Raw genomic sequence first — 26828 nt, 5'->3', positions numbered from 1 at the left:
TGAGGAGTGATGAGTGAGTGAGGAGTGAGTGAGGAGTGATGAGGAGTGAGTGAGGAGTGATGAGTGAGTGAGGAGTGATGAGTGAGTGAGGAGTGATGAGGAGTGATGAGTGATGAGTGAGGAGTGATGAGTGAGTGATGAGGAGTGATGAGTGAGTGAGGAGTGAGGTGGTAGAGGATGAGCGTTGAAATTCAGTAAATTGAAGAGATGGAGATCGCCTTAAAAATAAGATATGGATAAGGATGTGTGATCTGTGATAAAGGAGGAGTGAGAATAAGTGATGAAGATTGGTGATGAAGTGGGGGATGAGTGATGAGGGGGGGGGAGAAGGAGGAAAAGGGGGGAGAGCGAGGAGGAGTCGCCGCTCAGCTTTTATGTCTGGGTCACGCGAGGAGCTTCCGCTAGCGGAGCGAGAGTCATGGGGGGCCTTACCCGGGGGGCTGGAGGAGGGGGGGGGGCGTGTATGTAGCCTGTGTGTGCGTTTGTGTGCGTAGTGTGTGTATGTGAGGAGTGCGTGTGTGAGGAAGTGCGTGTGGCTTGTGTTTGGTGTTTGTGTGAGGAGTGTGTGTACGTGTGGCATGCAGGAGTGTGTGAGGTGTGTGTATGTGGTCTGTGTATAGAAGAGGCTCGTTAAGAACGCTACTGGGCAGTTGGAGGCAGTCGCCCTCCAACAACAATGGAGGGCAGAGGAGCGACGCTCACACCAACAAGCGGAGCGCCGGGCCGATAAAATACAGCAAGTTGGCACGGGAGGGGGCACAGCTGTGCATCTACCAGTCATCTCAGCCAGTCAACCCATGGCACCTGGGTCTGTCCCGTGCCCTCCTGTCAGCGAACATTCGACACTTCACGTGGCCTGAAAGTGCACAATGGCCTGGCACAGGCACCGTCACCGCCACTTAGTGGCAAATGGCGGTTGTTGTGTATGTTTGTGTGATTAGTGTGTGTGTGCAGCAGGAGTGTGTGTTTGAGTGTTTTTGTGGGGAGCTGTGTGAGAGGGAATGTGTGTACAAATGAGTATGTCTGCGTGATAAATATATTCGAACGACCAGCAGAAGCAAATATCACAGAGCGTGTTCTAAGATTAATTCTAGCAGCCCTTTCCCACCCGACCTGCAGATAGCAGCAGCAATCGTCAAATCGACATCAATCTCAGAGCTGGAATTTAGGCAAATTAAGAGCAGATCTGAATTTTATTAGAAGAGTTTTTTCTGCACTTATTGGTGACCTGGGTTAGATCGGCCCGCCTCTGTTGGGTTCGTGCTATATTTGCCGAATGAGCTGTGCCATGCAAGGGCGTTCAGTGCGCATCTCGGCCAGAATATATTATGACCGATGGTCAAGCATAGCGAGGGAGTGGCAGTCAATGGACGAAAAGTTTCCGAATTTACGTCCGTCGGGGAGATGGAGTGATGAAATCAGCTCGTGTGCGAGTGCTAGATGGATTATCGCATGAAAGGACCGTTGCGACAGGGTCGAAGGCTTGGGGGAGGCCTTCATCCAGCAGTGGCTTGACCAGGGCCAGATGGAACTGACAAAGTGGCGAAAATATGACGTCATCACGCGAGTGGTTTGCTTCATCGCCACTGTGTGAGCGGCTCCTTGCACGTGTTAGACTGGAGAGCGGCTGCGGTTACGCTGCTCATTCTGGCATCCTCAAGCTTGTGCGGTTGAATAACGTTAAGGCGGTCTCCATTCGACTTGGGAGGGAAGCAAAGCACTACAGACAAGACAAACGCAAATGTCATCAATTGCAACGTGTATAGGGAAACACATCGCGATATTCGTGGTATCGCGATATTCGACATCGTACCGTCCGTCGAAATGCCGATACGCCCTCGTGTGCACACGTGCTGGCCGCTGAGTAAGCGGATCGGTATGCGCAGGTAGGCGCAGGTGTGTGCAGCTCCTAGGGCGGGAGCAGGCGTGCGTGTACAAGTACGTGTACACAGGCGTGCAGACGCGTGCGGCATCATCATCACCATCATCACCATAACCACCATCATCACCACCATCACCACCATCACCACCACCACCATCATTACCACCATCATTACCACCATCATTACCACCATCACCACCACCATCATCATCACCAACAACAACAACCGGCATTCGCCACTAAGTGGCGGTGACGTCACCACGACGCTTGTGCCAAGCCACGTGCACGGGGCAGACCCAAGTGCCACGGGTCGACTGACTAAGATGACTGAGATGACTGGCTGATGCACCACCTGTGCCCCCTACTGTGCCAACCTGCTGTGCTTTAGCCACCCGGCGCTCCGCTCGTTGTTGTGAGCGTCGCTCCTCCGCCCTCCGTTGTTGGAGGGCGACTGCCTCCAACTGCCCAGTAGCATCCTTCACGAGCCTCCACAGATCATCACCACCACCATCATCACCACCATCAAAGGTCCTCAGTATAGCCTTTAGCAAACTGTTATGGCAAGTGTTGTTAGTGAGCACCTATGAAGGCCGGAACGGCACACGTTGGGGTCGGTCGCCAATACCACGCCTGTCTCCCCAGTGGCGATGTTTACACACCGCACCAGGTACTTATTTGAGGCTGAGTCAACCAAGGGGAGGCCCAGGACCGGTTCAGATAATCGTCACTGATGATGGCCGAGAGCGGGAATCGAACTCGGGTCGCCGGGTTCATAGGACAGCGCGCAAACCGCTGCACTACCGCGTACACAGACGTGTGGCATCATCACCACCATCATCAATCACCATCATCTCTGCAATCCGTCACTGGTGGGTGTACACGTATTGTGTAGTGGCGCGTGCACACAGGTGTGTGTGTACAGGAACGTGCACACAGATGCGTGCACACAGGTGCGTGTGTACAGGAACGTGCACACAGATGCGTGCACACAGGTGCGTGTGTACAGGAACGTGCACACAGGTGCGTGTGTGTCGGCGTGTACCCGGTGCCCCTGGGCCAGGTGTGTGTCCGGATCAGGACGCGCTGCCCCCGTGAGGGCGCGGTCGCCCCTCCCAGCCCCCAGGGGTAGCGGGGAGGGAACCGGCGGGAGTGAAGAGGACAGAGAGGGAGGGGTTGAGGGCTTTTGATGAGAGCCGTCTCAACTCTCAGTTGACGCCTTCGTTAATAACAACACTGCAGTCTTCAAAGTGAAAAAAAAACACGAGGCGACGCTTCGGGAAACGGCCCTTCTTCTGAGCACTGTACACACAGAGTTGGAGACTGCACTTGTTTACACCATGGGGCATGTTCTGTGGTGTGTACTGCGGTGTGTACTGTGTGTACTGTGTGGTGTGACTGTGTACTGTGTGCAATGTGTGTGTGGTGTGTACTGTGCGTTGTGTACTGTGTGCACTGTGTGCACTGTGTGGTGTGTACTATGTGGGGTGTGTACTGTGTGTACTGTGTGCACTATGTGGGTTGTGTACTGTGTGTACTGTGTGCACTATGTGGGGTGTGTACTGTGTGTGGTGTGTACTGTGTGTGGTGTGTACTGTGTGCACTGTGTGCACTGTGTGTGGTGTGTACTGTGTGTGGTGTGCACTGTGTGTGGTGTGTACTGTGTGCACTGTGTGCACTGTGTGTGGTTTGTACTGTGTGTGGTGTGCACTGTGTGTGGGGTGTACTGTGTACTGTGTGCACTGTGTGCACTGTGTGTGGTGTGTACTGTGTGCACTATGTGGGGTGTGTGGGGTGTGTACTGTGTGTGGTGTGTACACTATGTGTGGTGTGTACTATGTGTGGTGTGTACTGTGTGTGGTGTGTACTGTGTGTGGTGTGTACACTATGTGTGGTGTGTACTGTGTGCATTATGTAGGGTATGTTCTATGATCAACATTCCTGCTCTCATTTGGGACCGCGCCCGGGCGACTAAGCCCCCGATCTTGACGCAGGGCGGTGAGGTGAGTTGTGAGAGTTTAGGCGTTATCGGAGCTGATGCGGTGTGTGAGGTGGGGGCGAGAAGTGTGAGTGATGCTGGAGGGGTGTGCGGGGTGACATTGACGGTGCTGTGTGAGGTGAGCTCTGTTGTTCGGTGGTGATTCGTGGTGAGGCGTGAGTAGTGAGGTGTTGGTCGGGGTGTGCGGCCTAGGCGTGGTTGTGAGCCGGGTCCCCGTGTTCTGCCCTCGGGGGGGAAGGGGGCGACTGCCCCCCCCCCCACCGCAAAACTGATTCCCTCCATCACCCTCCCCCCGCTCATTAAAGAGACTGTGATGGGTCCACCCCTCCCACCCCATCACCTCCCACCTCATTAAGGAGGCTGAGTCCCTTGTGTGGGATGTGTCCCTGGGATGGGACCCTTCCTCCGCTCGCCCGCCCGCTCGCTCGCTCCCTCCTCCCCCAACACTCACTAATGCCCCCCCCGGCCCTCTCCGCCCCCGCGCCGCCTCTGCTCGAGTCGCGTCTCCCCGCGCTTCCGCTCTCTTCTCGCTTTAAAGTGGCGAGGCCGCGCCGACTGCCGGCTCCCTGGCCTCGATCCCCTTTCTCCGATCCCCGATCTTTCTCCTATAGTCCCCGATTCCTCACCCCAGTTCTCATCTCGAGTCGTGCCACTGGACCCCCCCGATCCCTCCACCCCCTCCGCCGCCCCCACTGCCGCCTCAGCCATGACCTCCCGTCTTCACAGCGAGTCCCTGATCCCCGATCCCTCTCCTCTGATCCCTCATCCCGATCCCCGAGCTCCGAGCTGTCATCCCCGATCCTCACAGCAGCTCCCTCGTTCCTCTTCCAAGATCCTCTCTCCCTGATTCCTACTCACCCGACTCCCTCATCCTGAATCCCCGATTCTCATCCCTGATTCTCATCCCCGATCTCGGCTCCTGACACCACCTCCTACGCTCGTCCCTACGGTGAGTGATGTCGTGAGCGAGTGGTGAGTAGTATAGTGAGGAGAGGTAGTGAGTGGTGAGTAGTGTAGTGAGGAGAGGTAGTGAGTGGTGGGTAGTGTAGTGAGGAGAGGTAGCGAGTGGTGAGTAGTGTAGTGAGGAGAGATAGCGAGTGGTGAGTAGTGTAGTGAGGAGAGGTAGTGAGTGGTGAGTAGTGTAGTGAGGAGAGATAGTGAGTGGTGAGTAGTGTAGTGAGGAGAGGTAGTGAGTGGTGAGTAGTGTAGTGAGGAGAGGTAGTGAGTGGTGGGTAGTGTAGTGAGGAGAGGTAGTGAGTGGTGAGTAGTGTAGTGAGGAGAGGTAGTGAGTGGTGAGTCGTGTAGTGAGGAGAGGTAGTGAGCGGTGAGTAGTGTAGTGAGGAGAGGTAGCGAGTGGTGAGTAGTGTAGTGAGGAGAGGTAGTGAGTGGTGAGTAGTGTAGTGAGGAGAGGTAGTGAGTGGTGAGTAGTGAAGTGAGGAGAGGTAGCGAGTAGTGAGTAGTGTAGTGAGGAGAGGTAGTGCGTGATACGATGAATGTTATGGTGAATTGTGTGGTGAGGATCTGCGGTGAGTGATGTGGTGAATTATGTAGTGAGGATCTGCGGTGAGTGATGTGGTGAATTATGTAGTGAGGATCTCCGGTGAGTGATGTGGTGAATTATGTGGTGAGGATCTGCGGTGAGTGATGTGGTGAATTATGTGGTGAGGATCTGCGGTGAGTGATGTGGTGAATTATGTGGTGAGGATCTGCGGTGAGTGATGTGGTGAATTATGTGGTGAGGATCTGCGGTGAGTGATGTGGTGAATTATGTGGTGAGGATCTGCGGTGAGTGATGTGGTGAATTATGTGGTGAGGATCTGCGGTGAGTGATGTGGTGAATTATGTAGGAGCGGCAGTGCAGCTGTTAGCGCGCTGCGCTACGAACCCCGCCACCCGAGTTCGAGTCTCACTCACGGACAAAACCAGTGACGATCTGAACCGGTCCTAGGCCTCCCCTAGGTCGGCTCAGCCTCAAATGAGTACCTAGTGCAATATGTGAAAACTTTCACTGTTATGGAGACAAAGGCGTCCGTTATGGTGTTGGCCACCCAACCTCCTCGTGTGTGGTGTTGGCCTTCAGAGGTGTTACTCGCTAACAGCACTTAGCCCAACAGTCTATCAAGGCTATAGGAGAGATATGTCTATGTATCGAGTCGGGTGCTGAGAAGCTGTCGTGAATGGCTGTGAGTGATGTGACAAGGAGATGGAGTGAGTGTTGAGTGATGTGGTGAAGAGGGGTAGTGTGTGATGTCGTAAGTGACATAGGAGAGGTGGTGAGTGATGTGGTAAATGTTGTGGTGAGTGATGTGGTGGGGGTATGAAAGTGAGTGATGTGAGGAGATTAGCACGGTTGGCTACGTACGGTGCGAAAGAAGTTCACCATACATACATTATATAGTGAGTGATGAGCGGTAGTGAGTGATGTTAAGAGATATAGTGAGTGTTGAGTCATGTGGTGAGGAAAAGTGGTGAGTGATGTCATGTGTGCTGTGTGTGTGCGAGTTGACACAATGGGAAGCACAGGTGATGCTTCTGCCAGTCATCTAAGCTAGTTAACCCAGAGCACCCGGCTCTGTCCCGTGACCTTTGTTTACACGCAGCAGGGAGCTTTTTACACTTCACATGACGGCGTCAAAGTGCACCTAGCCTGGTATAAGGGACGTAACATCAGCCACTCGTGTACCTGTGCTTGGGATGCACTTGTGCGCTTGTTTATATGCACGTCTATGTCTGCGCAATTAATCCGGTGACCTGGGTTCGATTCCCTGCCACGGCTAACATCATTGGAAATCTGCGTGTGAAACGGTTCAGGGCTTCCCCTAGGTCGACTAAGCCTTAAATGAGAAGCCGGTGTATAAACATCAGCACTTGGGAGACAAATATGCTCGGGTGTGGGGCTGGGCATCCCGCCCCCTCGTGTGCCGTGTCAGGCGTTATAGGTGCTCGCTTGCAACACTTGCCTCAACAGTCTGTTCATGCTATAAGGGGACCTTTGTGTACGATTCTGTGTATACTTAGATGTGTATACGTTTGTGTCTGAGTATATGTATGCGAGTGTGTATCTATATATGTGTGTTGTTTTTATCTGTGTATCTTAGTATCTGTGTGTCAGTGTACATTTGTGAGTTTGTGTTTTTGTGCATCTGTGCGTGTGGTGAGTGCGTGCCCGTATGTGTATCTTTTTACATTTGCATGTCTGTGTCTGAACCGGTCCTTGGTAGGTCAGTGGTTAGCGCACTGCGTTATGAGCTCGGCGACCAGGGTTCGATTCCTGCTCGCGACCAATAACAGTGGCGAATATTTGAACCGGTCCTTGGGCCTCATAGGTCGATTTGGCCTTAAATGAGTAACTGGTGCCATGTGTAAATATCAGCTTTGGAGAGACAACGGTGGCCGGGCATGGTGTTGGTCACCTACTCCTTCGTGTGCCGTGTCGGCCTTCATACGTGCTCTCTTACAACACTTGTCCAACAGTCTGTTAAAGCCAATAGAGGGGTCTTTGGTTCTTGTCTGGATGCGTGTCTGTGTATCTCTATGCGTGTGTATCATCTTTTTCGACCACGTATTTCGAGAAGGAATTCCTATCTGGTACAGATGCAATGAGATGCTGATCGATGGCCGGGTAAGGTCAAGGGATAGCTCCCTATTGGTTAAACATGTGGTGTATGCTCATGCTCTGGTAATTGCTGCTCACTCTGCGGAGGCTGAACCTGAAGCATGCCATTAATATATGGGATCTTACCATCAGCCCAACCAAAAGCAAGCACCTGCCTGGTTATTCTATGTCATAAATCACTCCACCCGCTCAACTCCCCATGAGTGATGGAGCAGTTCTAGAGAGAGTTGAGAAGTGTATTGACCAGTATGCTTATGGCCAGCTCTAGTTTGGCAGCGGAGGTCTCACACCGAATCAGTCGAGCGGAATTATCTTTGTATCAGCTGCCTAATGCTGTGTGGACGGTATCTAGCCCATTCGCTACATACGAAGCTCAGGACTTCTCATCCACATGTATGCCCTCTCTTCTATATGCTTGCGAAATGTGGACCGATTAATGGAGCATCTGAGCCTGTAAGAAATGTTCAAGCTGGCGTGCCTACGATCCATCCTGGGTTTAACCAGAATAGATTGTGTGAGGAGCTCACAAATCCTTGAAAGTTTTGGTCACAGTCCCATCAAGTGAGTGCCTCCGGCCGGCGAGGCTGCATTAGTTGGGTCATGTAGCCCGCATGCCTAGTCACTGAATGCCCAGGCAGCGTATGTTTGGACGGATAGAGGAGTAAACGGGCGCGGCTCTGACTAGAGAAGAGATGGGCTGATGTGGTACAGGAGGATGTGGAGCTGATCGGACTCGGAGGTTACTGGTACCAGCGGATTCAAGGTCGGCCTCTGTGGATGAGGCTCGTGAAGGAAGTTACAGTTGGAGGCAGTTGCCCTCCAACAACAACAGAGGGAAGAGGAATGACGCTCACAACATTGCAGCGATTTTGCACAGTCAGTGGGGATCACAGGTGATGCATTTGCCAGTCATCTCAATCAAGGTGCACCTAGCCTGGCACAAATGCCGTGGTGACGTCACCGCCGACGGCGGTTGTTATGTCTCTATGTGCGTGCGAATGTGCGTGACACTGCTCATGAATGGGTCCGGCGAGAAGCATACTGATGGTGACGTCAGTCTTAATGAAGGCGTGTGGACCGCTCCCCCTTCCCTCCCTCCCTCCCCCACTGCCTCCCTCCCTCTGTTCCACACCCCCCTCCCCTGCACGCCGCACGAACCACTCACCCCCAACACTCCCTCAATACCCACCACTCCCCACCACACACCCCCCTCTCACCACCCTCCCTCTGCCCCCCCCCCCATCACTCCCTCCTCGCCACACTCCCCAAACACTCCCCCACCGACCGACTCTCCGCAACGCTCTCTCCCCGTCTCGCAGCAGGTGCCGCTGACGTGGCCGGGGTTCGGGGTGCCCCGGTGCAGGGCGTCTCTCTCTTTCTCACACCGGGCCCCGCAGGGCCAGGGTGTGACAGTGGAGGGTGCGGGTATCTCTTTGTCGGGCTTCACTCTGCAGCGTATCTCTGTGTCTCAGTGCAGGGTGTCTCTGTGTCTCAGTGCAGGGTGTCTCTGTGTCTCAGTGCAGGGTGTCTCTGTGTCTCAGTGCAGGGTGTCTCTGTGTCTCAGTGCAGGGTGTCTCTGTGTCTCAGTGCAGGGTGTCTCTGTGTCTCAGTGCAGGATGTCTCTGTGTCTCAGTGCAGGGTGTCTCTGTGTCTCAGTGCAGGGTGTCTCTGTGTCTCAGTGCAGGTGTCTCTGTGTCTCAGTGCAGGGTGTCTCTGTGTCTCAGTGCAGGATGTCTCTGTGTCTCAGTGCAGGGTGTCTCTGTGTCTCAGTGCAGCGTATCTCTGTGTCTCAGTGCAGGGTGTCTCTGTGTCTCAGTGCAGGGTGTCTCTGTGTCTCAGTGCAGGGTGTCTCTGTGTCTCAGTGCAGGGTGTCTCTGTGTCTCAGTGCAGGGTGTCTCTGTGTCTCAGTTTAGGGTGTCCCCGTGTCTTAGTGCAGGATGTCTGTGTCTCAGTGCAGGGTGTCTCTGTGTCTCAGTGCAGGGTGTCTCTGTGTCTCAGTGCAGGGTGTCTCTGTGTCTCAGTGCAGCGTATCTCTGTGTCTCAGTGCAGGGTGTCTCTGTGTCTCAGTGCAGGGTGTCTCTGTGTCTCAGTGCAGGGTTTCTCTGTGTCTCAGTGCAGGGTGTCTCTGTGTCTCAGTGCAGGGTGTCTCTGTGTCTCAATGCAGCGTATCTCTGTGTCTCAGTGCAGGGTGTCTCTGTGTCTCAGTGCAGGGTGTCTCTGTGTCTTAGTGCAGGGTGTCTCTGTGTCTCAGTGCAGGGTTTCTCTGTGTCTCAGTGCAGGGTGTCTCTGTGTCTCAGTGCAGGGTGTCTCTGTGTCTCAGTGCAGGGTGTCTCTGTGTCTCAGTGCAGGGTGTCTCTGTGTCTCAGTGCAGGGTGTCCCCGTGTCTCAGTGCAGGGTGTCTCTGTGTCTCAGTGCAGGGTGTATCTGTGTCTCAGTGCAGGGTGTCTCTGTGTCTTAGTGCAGGGTGTCTCTGTGTCTCAGTGCAGGGTGTATCTGTGTCTCAGTGCAGGGTGTCTCTGTGTCTTAGTGCAGGGTGTCTCTGTGTCTCAGTGCAGGGTGTCCCCGTGTCTTAGTGCAGGGTGTCTCTGTGTCTCAGTGCAGGGTGTCTCTGTGTCTCAGTGCAGGGTGTCTCTGTGTCTCAGTGCAGGGTGTCTCAGTGCAGGGTGTCCCCGTGTCTCAGTGCAGGGTGGTGCTGGCCACCCACCCCCTCGTGTGCCGTGCCGTGCCGGCCTTTATAGGTACTCGCTAACAGCACTTTCTCCAACAGTCTGCTTAAGCCTGTACGGTGATTTTTGTCTTTTGCAGTCTGTCTCAGTACAGGGTGTCAGTTTGTCAGTGCAGGGTACAGGGTGAGTGTCTCTTTGTGTGTGTATGTCAGCTTTGTGTGTGTGTATGTCAGCGTGTGTGTATGTCAGCGGGGAGCGGTAGCAAAGTGGTTAGCGTGCTGTGCTATGAACCCGGTGAACCGGGTTCGATTCCTGCACACGGTCAACACCAGTAACGATTATTTGAACGGGTCTTAGGCCTCCCCTAGGTCGACTCAGCTTCAAATGAGTACCTGGTGCGGTGTGTAATTATCGCCACTAGGGAGACTTAGGCGACCGAGCGTGGTGCTGACCACCCACCACATTGTGTGCCGTGCCAGACTTCATAGGTGCTCGCTAACCGCATTTGTCCTTAGTCTGTTGAGGCTATATGAGGGATCTTTGTCTCTGTATATATGATGTCGGTGTATATATGTCGGTGTGTGTGTCTATGTGTATGTGTGTCCCTGTGTGTGTTTATGTCCCCCTCCCCACTTTTCTCTCGGCCCGGGCGCCACAAAGCGCCTCTTGTGCCGTTTCCATGGGGAAGCGGTGAACACACAAGATGCGCGCTCATGAGGCAAACACACCCTGATTCATGCCTTCCATTCGTTCACTCATTCCTCCACCTGGGGCTCCTCCCTCCTCCATTCCACTCATTCCCTCTACTCATTCCCTGCCTTCAATCATTCATCTGGAGCCCTCATGCGTAATTTATTCCCTCCCTTTGCTGTCCGTGATGTGGGGTGATGTTGCGCAGTGAGAGGGATCTCTGTGATTTGGGGATCTTCGACTGGGATTCAGGATCTGGCACTGAGGTGTGGTGCCCGGTAGCAATGGACGCCGTGAGCGATTCACGTGGCTGACTATGATGCGATATTCATAATCTGTGGGACTGCCACTGGGATCTGGCATCTGGGTGGTGAATCTCGGATTGAGGATCTGTATATATGATGTATCTGAAATTCAGACCTGGGGAAAATTATAATCACAGCGGTATTGTCATCTGACATAACAATTACACTGAAATTGTAATTCGCTACTACGGACACAAACTCAAGTGATTATGAATCTGGGATCTGACATCTAGGCCCTATGATTGAGATCTGAAATCTTGAGGCCTGGTATCTGCCATAATACACCTGGGATATTGAATTTGGGATCTGGGACCCAAGGTGATGATCCGTCATTTGGGAACTGGGATGTAGGATCTGAGACCTGGGCAGGGGGAGGCTGGAAGCCGGGCGGTGCGCACGTAATGGAGCCCCCCACCCCCCGCGCTTTCATGGCACTAGAATGGGGGGGGGGGTGCTCGTCTCCTTTGAGGGCGGTGCAGGCGATTGCACATGCCACCAAGCTAATGTCAGTGTTTATAAGGAGCCCTTTGTGAGGCCCGGGGCTCCGGCAGCGCCCGTGAATGTCAGGGCAGGCGAGGCCTGAATACCAAAGCGGTGGCCATTGTGAGAGAAGCGCCCTCCCCGTAATTGAGTCACTCATCCCTAGAGCGCTGCTCCTCCTACTGCTCCTATCTTCCTCATCATCATCCTCCTTATCTCTTCCTCATCTTCCCCTCAGCCTCTTCTCTCTTCCTCATCTTCCTCTTCTCTCTCCACCGCCACCCTCTCTTCCTCTTTCCCAAAATATGCAATTGTCATTGTGCAGAGACTTACTCCAACATATCACGATCACAGGGAGATATGGCGGAAGAGGTGAGGGAAGGAATGAGATAGTGAGGGAGGGGGTAGGGAGGGAGGGAATCAGTTGGTGAGACAGGAAGGAGCTGAGTCAAGGAAGGAGGTGGTGAGGACGGGAGAGAAGCCACTTGATACCCTCCTAGTCTGACCTTAACATTTCGACGCAGATTATGACTGTGACCCTGACCCTGTTCCCTACTCCAAGGCCTTAGGAGTGTCATGTGGGATTGGAGGGCCTCTATTGAGGCCCCCCTTGCCTCTCACGAGTGAGATCAGCACCTGGGTCACGTCACAGGCCCTCACTACTGCCCTCTTCCTCTCTCCCCTGCCCAGGCACTGCCCTGAGTTGCCCCACGTGGGCCCCGGGGGGCCATGGTGCGCAAGAAGACGCTGCCCCTGCGCACCGTGGTGGCCCCCGCGGGCCCCGAGGACCCAGAGGCTGCAGCCGAACCAGGCCACGCAGGTGGGGAGGCCTCAGACCCTCTCGCCGACCGTGCCGATGCGACCCCGAGGGGTGGCATCGGGGGTCCCTGGAGCCCCGAACTCGACCGGCCCGGCTCCCCGGAGGGGCCCGGGGCCCGGGACGAGGCCGGGCCCGACCCAGCGGGGGCCCCGCCCGGGCAGGACAGCGGGGGTGGCCCCTCACCGGGAGGTCCCGACGCGAAGGCCCGGGGAGGGTCGCCGGCGGCGGGCGCACCAGCCATTGCGGCCTCCACGCCACGGCTACAGGACTTCACGTGCGGCGCCTGCGGCTACAGCTACCTGGGCAGTGACCCCGCCGACCTCGTGAAGCATGTGCGTCGCTTCCACCTCGGCCTGCACGCCCGTGGCCGGGACCCCGACCCCGATGGGAGCCGGGTCCTGGCGGCGGGGCCTCGCGCCCTGCGCCGCGTCCCAGAGGTGGGCCCTACCGGGCCCCGCGCCGTTGAGCGGCATCTTCTGTTGCTAAGGGATGGGGCCCAACCCAGCCCGGTGGCCCATGATGTGCAGGTAGGGGCAATGGCTCTTTCCTAAATTATTTAGCGTTGATCAATCGCTGATAATAAACAGAGGCTACGCTCGACCGATGATGGGATCCTGCTGCTGCTGCTGTCAGATCTGGGGTGGAGCACCCAGCTCCTGGCTGACTGCACCCAATCGCATTCAGTGTAAAGCACCAGTGAGGGCCATCGATTATCCAGCACTAACGAATCACTCTCGTCACATACTCACCGGTGGTCAGTCGTCTCCTTATTGTTCTTCTCATCGCTAAACATAAACCCAACTACCTTACTTATTAGGACTTTGCTTGATTCAAGATGCGTGTTACCTCTTATATATTGTAACTTTAATAGTGCTGTTGTTGCTGACCACTTGCTTCTCTCATACCTTACTGTGCCCCATCCCGTCCTCTACGCTCCCAATCTTTACCGCCCCTCTCTTTGCTTTCCTCGTGCTGCGCCCAGCCTCGCTCTCTTATTTCTATCCTTTCTTGCTCCCCCTCACTGGAACCAACTCCCATTGCAGCACATTAAACAATAATCTTCACTAATCTGTTCCCATTCCTTCCTTTCAACAACTCATCTCTTCTCCTTTGCCCATCCTGCTACTGCTACTTCCTGCCCCTACGACCAGGCCTACCCTAACCCCTATCACTACCGCAACCCCTATCATTACCCCTATCACTACCCCTATCACTATCCCACCCCCTCCTTAACCATTCCTACCTGTCTTCTTAACTATCACCATAACTACACCACTTTAAATAACAACCCCACTCTTTATTTTAACCACTATAATCTTACGTGCAATTTTATGATTGTTTGAAAACACCTTGGATTAAGGCGCTATACAAGACATTTTGGGCCTGTGCCCAGCAGTGGTGTACAAATCAAAATTGTCATCGAGCATAGTAAGGGATCACAGGAGGTTGGGGCGACGCAGACTCCGCTTCATGAGACCCACTGGCCGCACTGGTTAATACTTACATGAACCCTAACCCAAACCCTAACCCAGTGTCCGCCCTGGTTAATATTGAGCGCGTATGAACCCTAACCTGAACCCAAACCCAGTGGCCGCCCTGGGTAATACTGCGCGTGTATGAAGCTTCACCCTTGTCATCTGCTTCACGGTGGACGTTAAAGATCCCGTGACATCATTCTAAAATTGGCAAATTAAAAAAAACAGTTTCAAATTTCTTAATTTGGTAAAACTACAAAACATCACCCTCTATCATGAACTATACTGGTCTGTGAAACATCACGCCTTTGTGTTCACTTTGTGCTGCAAGAATGGCATAAATATCAAATGTACTAAATTATCATCAATTATCACGATAGTTGACGTAAAACATCTCGGGCAATAGAGTTAATATAAGAGCGAGTCTAACCTAGAGGTGTATGTACCTCCAGGGGACTTCTAAAGAAAACGGGGTCCGAGGAAACACAGGGTCCCTGTCTCAGAAAACAATTTCCACTGGCTTGGGGCCGAGCAGGGCCAGGGGCAATGCGAATGCAATTTGTCATACATCTACATTGCAAATCGACGGGTTTATTGCGTGTGACATCAGCCGCACATTCAGCACCTCTGATTAGCACGGTTGGCTATGTGCGGTGCGAAAGAAGTTAAACATACGAACATTATTGCGATAATCGGAATTTGGTCAGTCGTTTAAAATGTTCTGGCCTCATGCACGATTCGGGCAAAGGGCGTGTCTCCCTGAGTAGTGGGTGGGGTCAGCAGCAGAGTAGGCGGGGCTGTGTGCATCTCCCTCAATGTAAGGCCGGGAAAGATCCTGGCAAGGATTATTCAACATCGCCTTGCAGGGCAGCTTCCAGAGGAGAGGCTTGCAGAGCCCAAATGTGGTTTCAGGCGGGGGCGGTCCTGCACAGACTGCATATTATCTGTCCATCTGCTACAGAAGAGGTGTAGGGAATTTCAATGGCTTCCTTTTCCCTATGTGCATTGCTCCGTCGGTGCTCCCGCTTGACTCACCCGCCCCTCACCTACCTCTCATCCACCTCTCATCCGCCCCTCTTTCACCCGTTACCTGCCCAGGTGATGTGCCGAGGAACTCACGTGGGCATCGGCCGCAAGACCCCGGACTGTCAGGGCGACACCAAGTACTACCGCTGCAAGTTCTGCAACTTCACCTACCTGGGCAGCTCCCCGGCTGAGCTGGAGGCCCACGCTCTCTCGCTTCACCCCAACAAGGTGAAGGCTGGTACGGGGCCCGGCGTCAGTGGCAAAGACGCCTCTTCTTCCTCTTCGGATGTCCGGCCGCGCGGCCCCCCCGTCGCCAACGCCGAGGGCCAGGGAGCGGCAGCGCGAGGCCCCTGCCCGGGCCACGGCGATACGCCGGGTGCCGTTTACGTGTGGTGCGGCCTCTGCGGCCTATGCGGCGAGGCCGAAGCCGGGCGGGGAGCGCTGCGGGCCCCCGAGGGGCCCCGAGGAGCCGAGGCGGCTGAGCTGATGGTCTGGAGTGCGGCGGGTGGAGAGGGCCAGGCTTCGGTGATCCGTTGCCCCGGGGGCCTCGAGTCTCCCGGGAGGCAGCAGCAGCCCAGGGGTGGCAGGGATGCGCGCGGAGGAGGAGAAGGAGGAGGGGGCCGCCTGCTCGATTGCCGGGAGTGTGCCTTCAGGACAGCCGACAGGACTGCTCTCACCACTCACTACAGGTGAGGGTCCTCATGGGTGGAGATCTCACAGGTGAGGTGGTGGTGATGGTGGTATGTCAGTGATTGTGATTATGGTGTCAGTGTATGTATGTATGTATGTTGAAGTTCTTTCGCACCGTACGTAACCAACCGTGCTAATTGGAGTGGTGTTGATCTCAGTAATGTTTGCACTGCTAGTGTCGGTGGTGTGACTATAGGTGAGGTAGTGCGGTAGTGAGATTAGTGGTGTCGGTGGGGGTGGTGATGTTGGTGATGTTTTCGTCAGGAGGACCCACTCCTGGCTGCAGTGCGGCCACTGTGACTTCGTGACGGACGACTCAGCAGAGCTGGAGGAGCACGCATCTCAGGGTCACCAGGTGGACGGGCCCCCCCGCTCGGGCCCCAACACTGGCCTGGACCCCCCGCTCGCATCGCAGCCAGCCCTGAGGGCCCTGCAGAGGCCCCATGAGGCCTTGGGACCCATTACTCTGACCCCTGAACAGCCGCCCCGGCAGCGACCCACGCTGATCCCTGACAACGGGCGCAAGGGCCCAGGACCCAACTCCCCGCCTATTTCCTCTGCCAACCGGCCCAGCGGTGGCACTCAGCAGCACCTGAAGCAGCAGCAGCCACAGCACAAGATGAAGGAGGAGCTGCCCTCCCTCATGAGGGTACGGCTGGACGGGTCGTGGTGCCTGCGGGTCCCACTGTCCCTGTAGACGCCCATGGTCTCTGTAGCCTCTTGTGGTTCACCTGAGGTTCATACGATGAGCCATGCTTTCTCAGGGTACTTGTTGGGCCCACGTGGTTCTCAGTGGGCCCCTGTGGCCTTCAAGGTTCCATCATGGGGCCTGGTATACCTCACGAAGCTCAGTGGTCACATGTGGTCCCCATGGTGCCCCATGGCCACTTGGTGGTTCTTTTTGGTCCTAATTTGGTTTTCGTGATCACAGGTTGTCTCCAGTGGTAGTCGGAAATCGCACACGGTCCCTTGTGATCTCCGGTTGTCTCCCATCTTCTCTACAAGGCTACCATGGTTGCCAGTTGTCTTAAGGGGTTAATTCCAGCCGATTTTGTTCAGGTTGGTGACCCAGAAAACATTTCCACACCCGGCACACCATGTCCAGAATACTGCTCACGATGGCTATGGCTACGGGTAATGTGCGCCCTACTCCGGTATACCAGCGATGCCGGGGACAGCGGTCCCAGACCACGGTCCCCGGCATCCCCCCTTGAGACTCTGCTTCCCTGTGCATGGTGCAGAGGCGGCGCGGGGCGGGCGTGTCGTGCGCCAACTGCCTGACGACGCGGACGTCACTGTGGAGGAAGAACGCGAGCGGCGGCTACGTGTGCAACGCCTGCGGCCTCTACCAGAAATTGCATGCGGTGAGCGGCGCTGCGCCGGTTAGGGTTCACGGCGTGGTCCCCACTTCTCGCGTCCCGGCAGCCCCACTCGCGCCGTGAGGGCCTATCCGCTCACGTGGCAGCTGGAGCCTAATATCGCCGGCGTTTGCCCCCCCGCCCCTCTCGACGCACCCCTCCCACCACCGCAGACGCCGCGGCCCCTCAACATCATCAAGCACAGCAATGGTGAGCAGATCATCCGACGGAGGACACGCAAGCGCGTCCACCCAGAGCCCACGGATGTTGTCGCCGCTGCCAGGCAACTCAAGTGGACGTCCACTGACGACGGAAGCCCAGGCGGCAGCGGCGTTAGCGGCGGTGCTGGCAGTGCTGGCGGGGCTGGCGGGGCTGGCGGGGCTGGCGGGGCTGGCGCAGCTGCTACCACCAAGGGCCCGCCCGGCAAACACGGTGATCGCCCGCCCTGCGTGGCCACGCCGCCCTGCCACCCTGGCCCGCCCAGGCCGCTCTTCTCCGTGGCCGAAGGTCGCAGCAGTCCCTGCTCTGAGCAGCAGCAGCGGCAGCAGCAGCAGCAGGCAGCGGCAGGGCCAGGCGGCCTTCGGGCCGGGGACCAGCTGTGTCGCACCAGCCCCCCGGAGGACGGCGGGGGTTCGTCCGAGCGGGGCAGCCCCATCGAGAAATACCTGAGGCCACCAGCGCGGGCGGGCGCCACCCCGCCCGGCAGCCCCATAGAGAAGTACCAGTTCCCGGGGCTCGGACTGCCAGCCCCACCAGGCCACGCCGTACCACCCTACACCTACCCAGACAGCGAGTGGCTGCGCTTCTGGTCCAAGTACCGCTCGGCCTTGAGCGGGGGCCCCGCCGCTCAGCTGCTGGTGCTGCAGCCCACGGGGTCCCTGCCCTGGGACCCGGCGTACCCCCCCTATGCGCTGGGACCGCAGGCACTCGCCTGCGCCGACGCAAGCACCAGTGGCGGCATTAGCAATGCTCCGCTAGACTTGGCGGTGAAGCGAGCGCCGGCGGAGGAGGCGGAGGGGCGTGGCGGGGCGCTGGGACGACGGTGGCGCGGCGGCGGTGGCGGCGACAGCGGCGGCAATGGTGGTGCAACGACGGTGGAGAGGGGCACGCAGGATGAGGCTCCCCGCTGCCCGCACTGCGGCGTCCTCTTTCTGGATGCCGTGCTGCATGCACTGCACATGAGCTGCCACGGCGACGGAGGCCCCTTCCACTGCGCTATCTGCGCCTACGCCTGCGCCGACAAGTACGACTTTGCAACCCACATCCAGCGCGGCCTGCACCGCCCTCCGCCCGCCACTCCAGCCAGTCCGCCTGCCAGCCCGCCTGCTAGCCCACCTGCCGGCCTGCACGCTAGCCCGCACGTTAGCCCGCGTGTTAGCCCAAATGCCAACTGGCATTCCAGCCCGCATACCAGCCTGCACACTAGCCCGCACGTTAGCCCGCGTGTTAGCCCAAATGCCAACCGGCACGCCAGCCCGCGCACCAGCCTGCATGCTAGCCCGCATGATAGCCCAAATGCCAACCGGCATGGCAGCCAGCTCCCCAGTCCCTATTCTAGCCCACAAACCACCCTGTACATCAGTCCGCATGCCAGCCCACCAGCCTGCCTACGAACCAGCCCCCCGGGCTTTCCAGCCGCTAGCCAGCGCAGCAGTCCATCCGCTTGCCCATCGGCTGGCTCGCCAAACCGCCCACTCATTGGGTCGCCCGTCGAAGAGAGCGCTTCCTCGGGGACCGACCCGGGTGGCCGCGAGGAGCTCTAGGGCCGAGGAGGGAGGTGCGAGGAGTGGGGACTTGAGCAGAGGGGTTACCCCGTCCCGGAACCCGGTGTGCGGGGACAGGGCTGCGCTCGGAGCCGGGAGCACGCTCACCGGCGGCGTTAAATTGGCTTCGCTAATTAGAATGTAGTAACCGGGCCTAAGAATCTGCATGCCCACCGCCGTGTCAGCCAGCAGGGTCGGCAGGATGGCACGAGGTTCGATATGTTTTGTAACCCAGGCACCGCCTGCACTTGGCTGTGTGAAACACCTCCGCGTTCGTCACGCGGAGCGGGAGGCGTCGAAAGGGAAACCGCCCCGAGGGGTGTGCGGTGAGCGACGCGGCCTCCTCACCCTTGGTCCGTGAGCCAAATCAGAAACCGGTAACACCCTAGGTATCAAAACATACTGTAAACACTCGTTAATTACTTGATAACCCCACTCATATCAAACGGTTATCGAGTAATTCACTGTTATTAGCCACAAACATAAATTGGACCTACTAAAGTTATTCCACCTCTGGTGGTACCAACGAGTGAGATATCTGCCTTGGCTCACAGACTCCCTTCCCCCGTGGCTGCCCCCGTCACCACAAGCCCCCCATGACACCTGCAGAGCGCGATGAAGTGGCAGCAGCAGGAGCTGTTCACACGAAGTGGTGTAGGCGTCTCGCTGTGAGGGATGCCGATGGATCCTGCCTCCCTCCTCCCCTTCATCTCTGTGCCTCCCTTTTTGCCCCCCTCCTCCCTCTCAGGCTGCACAGCCACCACCTTTGCCTGCATTGTTTGTGTCTGAGTATGTTTAACACGAAAGTGCTCTCTCTTTATCTCTCTCTTTCTCTCTATATATATTTGTATATTTTTTATTTACGCAAATTGTACGCGTTCCACTGTTTACGGCCGTATTTGCCACAGACGAGGCGTGCGGCGCGCCTCCAAGAGGTGCGCCAGGGAGCCGTGGGGGCCCTGCCTTAACCTCCGGTCCCCCGAGCCCCAGACCCCGGGGCCCAACTTTGCACTGAAGCCCCCCCCCTCTCCCGAGTCTCCAGAGCGGACGCCTTCTCGACGGTGATCACCGCTCGGCCGAGAGAGACTCGTGGCTACGCTCACAGACACCCGCTAGCCTTACGGAGTATGGCCGGCGAGCGCCGATTAAGGCACGATGTGGTTGGGTCAGCACGATGCATGCTCGGCCACCAACGCCTCCCCAGTGCCGACGTTTACACAACTCGTGCCGGACCACAGAGAGGTCGGGCAAGGTTTGTGGTGCACGATGGGCAAAAATGTAGCACATTGTACGTCAACCACGACACACAGACACGCACGATGACACATGGAGACACGCAGTCGCATGCCACTGATTAACGCTCAACGTTTGAGTCCACACGAGGGGCAGCCGTAGGGTGAGAGTGCAGTATGGACTCCATCAGTTCTCAAGTCACTCTCTCCAGCTGGGTCGCTCTCATTGGCCTCACGCTCACGTCCGTTATACAGAACCACCGGAGGAATTTCCGCGTTGCTGTGGAGAAGCCCAGTCTATAGGATTCAATGATGTGTACAACTTTGTGCTCATTTGAGTGGCCCCAAAAAAATGATGATAGGCTGAGCCAAGCTGCATTAAATATTGTGTGAATCGTGATGATTAGAGCCACTCTACCACACACCACTGACCACATGTCCCTCACTCACAACACATCCCTCACTACACATTTAACTCACTACACGTGTGCCTCACTACACTTGTCCCTCATTACACGTGTCACTACACGCATCACCCGGTGCCACTCACTCGTTCAATAGGGGCCATGAAACCGGTCACACTGACCGTGCCATGAACGACACTGACACGCACCTGCCAATCGATATGAGGGCCTTTCACTAAGAAACACGAGCATTCATACAGCGTTTAGTGACATGTACTCGTCCCAGCAGCCACGAAATTCATCATGCATTGAAGCCGCGTGGTTGGTGCTCAAGTCGAGACTGCATCGCTTCCTTCCCGCCCCTTCACTGTCAAAGATACGACAGAAGCATGGAAGCAATCCGCTGCATGGCAGCTCAGCCATTCGCAGGTGAACGAGTTTGAACATAGCGATGGACGTTGCCTTTCTTGGGAGTAAGCAGTTGTCGAACCGCTGTCCACGCTCCGCCTGTCTCAGAGGTCCCCACAGATTGCAGTCCGAAGGGGCTGGCTCCATGCTGTGTGCCGGGCGTCCGAGATCTTCCCGTGCTGAACACCGCTGCCTTTCTCGACAGTCTCGTGGGGTTTCTGACAAATGTCAGCCTGTGGTTCTCAGACAGATCACGATGCTGACCGCACGTTGTTGATTTTCCTGGAAACCAAATTCCAGCGCGCATTGCATGTCCATATTTTTTATTTTCTAAAGTTTCCAGCAGGGGATTTTGTTTTAAGCCCTGAAGGAGAACCCGGGTGTTTCCATTCGGTGTTCAAGCACTCGCCTCCTGGATCAGGATTGTTCCGGGTTTCATCGGCGGTGGTGATGCGAGACGAGGATACATTCACTGCCTCCACACAGGAGTCTGGACGGCGAGGCAGGATTTAACAGCCTACCCAAAGTGGCCATCATCGTGCGTACATTTTTACTCGCCTGTTGTCTATACTTAGGGCTCAACAAGAGTCATGTTGCCCGGAGTTTGTCTCAACTAGGACTCGCACATCTGCCATCTTGGCACATGTTCCGATTGCATCTGATCCACCCATTCACAAACTGCACAACTCACAGTCGTCACTGTCTTGTGGCTTTATTCTTTGTTCCGTTTCACTTGTCCACATGGTCACAACAAAACATAAACAGCAACAACTTGATGCTAGTATGTGCAATTTTGCGAAGGTGCCGTGCCAACAGATTGAAACGCGTGATGTGTCTGCCATCTAGTGGTAACATCTGTACACCGAGTGGTCGTATCCCGGCCCCGTGGCTCAGCGGTAGAGCGAGCGTTTCGTATTCACAAGGTTTGCGAGTTCAAATCCTCGTTTGGAGGTTAACTCAGTCCATCTTTTTACGGTCCATAAAATAAGTACCACATTGAGAAAGTCAACAGTGGTTGTCCTATGGATAGCCTCGCCCCCGACATAGACATGAACCTTGAGTCCCACATAAAAGCTCATGCGAGCAGGAAACTGCCTCTTTGCCCAGGGTCGTGATTCATTCACCCCGCAGTTGCCAAGTTCGCGTTGACGTCAGTCGCACAATTGTTACGTTCCCGTGATACCCGAGTCATAAATTCGCTTGGCGTTAACACAACACCGAGTCCAGTCCCTACGCGTTAGGAGAAGAGGTCGTGTGAGTTTGGTGAGAATCCAGTGAGATTCTGGTGAGTGGTACGAATATGGAGAATCTGATGCGAGTGGTGAATGTCTGGTGAGGTTGGCAGGATGCTGCTGGGGGCCTCGTACCTGTCAAGACGTGAGTGCCCCTCTCATCTCGCACACTGCAATATCATTGCGATCGCTGCAATGACCGCGTAACAACGATGGGTAACACGATAATGTGGGGCTCAATCATTCAGAGTTTTGCACAACTATACCGTGGTTTCCCTTCCTCGTGTGAGCTGCCCTTTTCAGCTTCCCTGATCTCGTAGGAAATGTCCTTCCATGACACCAGTGTCCGTTCCCTGTAAGGGATTGCCCTTATGTGCTATCAGCTGCCTTTCCCTGGTACGAGCTGCCCTTCCCCGGAATGCACTGCCCTTGCCTACATATAAGCTGCCCTTTCCTTTGATCTGCACTCCCCCTTCTTTCTCTGCCGCGGTATTTCCCGGATTGCTCCGGGCGTCTCTTATCGTTATCTTCGTCTTCGTTTTAATTGCATCCCCGTGTCCCCGCTGTCCGTCCTTGTGCCATGAGCGAACTGTGGCCTGGCTATGGAGGAAAATAAACTCAGATGAACTTTCACCCGCGTGGCCACATCTGTCCTGATGCCTGCACGTGCACAGGTACGGTCGCGCGCCACAAGTAGAGGAATCCGCGTTGCTACGGAAACCACTTTGTAAGAGAGGATAGATGAGTTTGAGTGTTAATAGAACAAAAGGCATTTGAGGAAGACAGGTGTCTTGAGACGGGTACCAGAATCCATGCAGAAGCCCGCAAGAAGACACGGCCGGTGAGTTGTAGATGCGACAAACGGCCGCGGTGGGTGGGACCCGTGCAGGATGGGTGAGGGCCCGTTGCCGAGACGGGCATTGAAGCGGTCTCCACGTTTCCAGCTACTTAGGGCCAGGACCTCACAGCGGGTGGTGGGAGACTGTGAGGGCAGATCTAGGAGGTCGCCGCGTGTCTACCCTGCAGCAGCAGCTGCTGTGAGGCTCGTACGCACTGGCGACGAGGTTCGATTGTATTAACGACTTTAGCCGCACATGATGACTTCTCGATCTGGGTCTCTGATATTATTGTCACACATTTTTTGTTCCTGGGTAGTCAATGTTATTTCGTAATTGCTTATGCCTAAAAAGTATAGAGGATGGCTATTGTTATTCCCCACAAACTTTGCTTTTGTGACCAGGACAGTAACATTTAGAAATTGACCTATTTTCAATGAGAAAACGGGCGAATTTGTGTCTTTTCGTTCACATAAAGTAATAAAACAACAACATATGAATGGAATGGCACCTTCTACAAACAAAATGAGGGTACGCCTATGGGTTCCCCCTTATCACCAGTGATAGCCAATGTTTTCATGGAGAAGTTTGAATCAGACGCCATCCAGACATCCACCCTTCGTCCTTCCCTGTGGAAGAGATATGTGGATGATACTTTCGTCATTTGGCCACATGGCCTCCCAGCATTGAACCATTTCCTAGACCACATCAATTCCAGACACCCATCCATCGAATTCACCATGGAAGTGGAGAAAGATGGCAAGCTGCCATTCTTGGATGTTCTGTTTGAGAGGAGGCCTGATGGCTCTTTGGGACATTGTGTTTACAGGAAGGTCACCCACACAGATTCCTACTTGAAACCTGATTTCCACCACCACCCGGCTCAAAATAATTCGCTCATCAAAACACTATACCATGGGGCTCATTGCATCTCTGACCAACACCACCTGGCCAGTGAATTAAAACATGTATATCTGACCCTCAAGATGAACGGATACTCAGACTGTACTATCCGCCAAGTTGTTTCTCCCACCATACAAAAACAACCACCTGAAACTCCAATTAAAATCATCACGCTGCCATACATAGCAGGCGTTACCAAAAAGATTTCCAAAATTATAAACAAACACAAGATCCAGGTCCGGTTCAATACAGTACACACAATCCGTGATCTGATCCCATCCGTAAAGGATGCCATTCCTGACTTACAGTACCCCGGTGTTTACAAATTGAGTTGTACCTGCGGTGACTGTTATATCGGGGAGACGAAACGACATATTTCTGACCGAATTCGCGAGCACAAATCAGATTTGAAACACGGCAGAACGAATTCTTCTGCCGTAGCTGATCACTGTTACAACGCTGTGGGTTATCATGACATTGTTTTCTCCGATACCAAGGTAATATGCAAGCCGTCTGGATAACACCAAAGATGTGTCAATGAAGCCATACAGATATACAAACATAGACATAACTTCAACCGAGAAGATAGATTCAAATTGAGCAATCATTGGAAAGATGTGATTAACCATGTTAAACCTAAACCGATACTCTCCCCCGCCCCGCGTCCCCCCCCCCCATCCGTGGCTCCGATGTTCTTCATCATCTTTCCTTTCCTAGCTCCACCCACACTCCCCCCCCCCATACTGCGCCCGTCCTCCCTGGCTCCTCCCCCTCTTACCCTATATAGCAGTCTATCACCACAAATAGCTCTCTCTATAGTTATTTTGCTGTGCCTTTTTTACACCTGCTGAAGGAAGCGTGTGTTGCCTCCGAAATGTCGTGATTTAATTTAGTTGTTTTCATTTATTTTAATTTTATTTTTTACCTACGTGACTTTACCGAAAAAAAACAAAGAGTATGAATCCTTGCAGTCACTAAAGCTTCAAATCTAGAACAACATATGAATCCAAAGTAACATGTATTTATACTAAAGTAATCCAAAAATTACTACAAAAGATTTAGAAGTGAGTAGTTTTTCTAGATTTACGATCATACTGGAAATCACTTTCACGAATCAGCCCCCAAATGTAGTCTCCAATCATGTTCTCGTCGAACTGTCCTTGGTAGCGGCGTTCATAGTCCAGTATATCCTAGTGGAAGCCCAAGCCTTGCTCCTCCGAGTACGCTCCCATGTTTCCCTTTAATTTATCAAGATGAGCATCAAGGATATGGACTTTGAGGGACATCCTACAGCCCATTGTGCCGTAGTTCTTCACCAGAATTTCAACCAGCTACACATAGTTTTCGACCTTGTGATTGCCCAGAAAGTCAGGAACCACTGCGACAAAGCTGTTCCAAGCCGCTTTCTCCTTACGAGTGAGCTTCTTGGGAAATTCATTGCACTCCAGGATCTTCTTTATCTGTGGTCCGACGAAGTCACCGGCTTCGACCTTTGCCTCAGACAGCTTAGGGAAGAAGTCTTGAAGGTACTCGAAGGCTGCCGACTCCTTATCTACAGCTCTGACAAATTCTTTCATAATGCCCAATTTGATGTGCAATGGTGGCATCAGCACCTTCCGGGGGTCCACCAGTGGCTCCCACTTTACATTGTTCCTCCGCACAGAGAACTCGGTCCACTGTGGCCAGTCCCGCATCTGGTAGTGCGCCATCATTTTGAAGTCTCCAATGGCCTCCCATCCGTACTCATCATACTTCAAGGCGTCCAGCAAGGTCTTGATGCTGTTGTAATCCTCTTTGAGGTGCACCGAATGAACCAGGGGAAGAGACTGGTACTTGTTACCATTATGGAGCAGCACGGCTTTGAGGCTCCTGGATGAGCTGTCAATGAAGAGGCGCCACTCATTCTGGTTACAGGCGATTCCGATTGCCTCGAACAGACGAGTCACATTGTGGCAGAAGCAGAGCCAATCTTGACGGGTGAAGAAGCTGTACAAAGATTGGTGACGCTTCCTCTGATGTGCGACTTGCACACTTTTATCCAACAAGTACCACTGCTTGACCCTCGACGTCAAAAGCTCGGCATTGGACTTGGTGAGACCAAGATCTCCGATCAAGTCGTTGAGGTATTTTTGGTTGGGGTAGTATGGGTTTCTCTCCTCAGCTCCACCTCTGATATTGTCATCTGGATCTACAACGTCTTCCTCGCTCTCTGACTTGCTGCTCTCTTCTAAAGACGGCTGCTCTCTCTCTGGAGGAGTGGGTACGGGGAGCTCATGACAGTGTGGCACCGGGGCGATGGATGAAGGAAGGTCCGGATATGTGATAGCAGGTGCATTCTTGCCAGTCCGACGTTTTGAAGGGTCCACCATGCAGAAGTAGTAGTTGCTTGAGTGGTCAGTGGGATAGCAAACCTCATGGCTCCCTTTTCCCCTCTGTACCATCCTACAAAAATACATTTATTTCACCCATGACTAATGTGTAAGAGATTCTCGCAACATTTTTCATATATGATATATTTTTTCAATAACATTGAAAATTTTAAAACATTTTACAATTAAAAACTTTAACAATTTTAAATTTGTATAAATTTTGTAACATTAAATTCCGAGCAACAATTGTCCATCTTACCTTCCAGAGTTTTTTTTGCATTGCTCGTAGGTGAAATGAGGTGCCCAGGGTTTGTCTTGATCTCCGACAGGCATGCCGAAATATGCCTTATAGGTCTCACACATCTTAGCAGATGCTTCCACAGAGTACTTTTTCGCTTTTGTCTTGATAAATTGGCCGCAGACATAGCAAAATGCGTCTGCCGGATGCTTGCAGCCTCTTGATGCCAGATATAACTAAACTGAACTGTTGGGCTTAAGGCCCCTATATTTATACTACTATTAATATTACTGGAAAATTCTAGAATGTTCTAGAAGTTACTCCAAGTTTACTCAGTACTGAATCTGTCTGGAATGTTTTGGAAAATAGGTCAATTTCAAAATATCACTGTCCTGGTCACAAAGGCAAAGTTTGTGAGAAATAATATCAATTTTCTGTA

The 26828-nt window shown here is 54.2% G+C and overlaps 1 protein-coding gene across 3 annotated transcripts; it reads left to right on the top strand.

The window, feature by feature from the left end:
- Positions 1-4148: 4148 nt before the first annotated feature.
- LOC116945107 (zinc finger transcription factor Trps1) lies at positions 4149-22676 on the top strand. Of its 3 annotated transcripts, none has more exons than XM_032959225.2 (6): positions 4149-4827; positions 12326-12982; positions 15029-15645; positions 15914-16295; positions 16888-17010; positions 17178-22676. In XM_032959225.2, exons 2-6 carry the CDS (start codon positions 12365-12367, stop codon positions 18765-18767), a joined length of 3330 nt encoding a protein of 1109 aa, XP_032815116.2. In that variant the 5' UTR covers positions 4149-4827; positions 12326-12364; the 3' UTR covers positions 18768-22676. The 3 variants fall into 3 exon arrangements, with proteins under 3 accessions (XP_032815116.2, XP_032815117.2, XP_032815115.2); XM_032959226.2 differs by having other exon boundaries at positions 4152-4827; positions 12326-12787; positions 15911-16295; XM_032959224.2 differs by having other exon boundaries at positions 4153-4827; positions 15911-16295.
- Positions 22677-26828: the final 4152 nt, after the last annotated feature.

Source organism: Petromyzon marinus, chromosome 23 (assembly GCF_048934315.1).
Source record: "Petromyzon marinus isolate PM22_M1 ecotype Great Lakes invasive population chromosome 23, UKy_Petmar_22M1.pri1.0, whole genome shotgun sequence".
NCBI lineage: Eukaryota > Metazoa > Chordata > Hyperoartia > Petromyzontiformes > Petromyzontidae > Petromyzon > Petromyzon marinus.
Note: the sequence above shows the minus strand (reverse complement) of the source record. Positions and strands in the feature narration are given on the sequence as shown.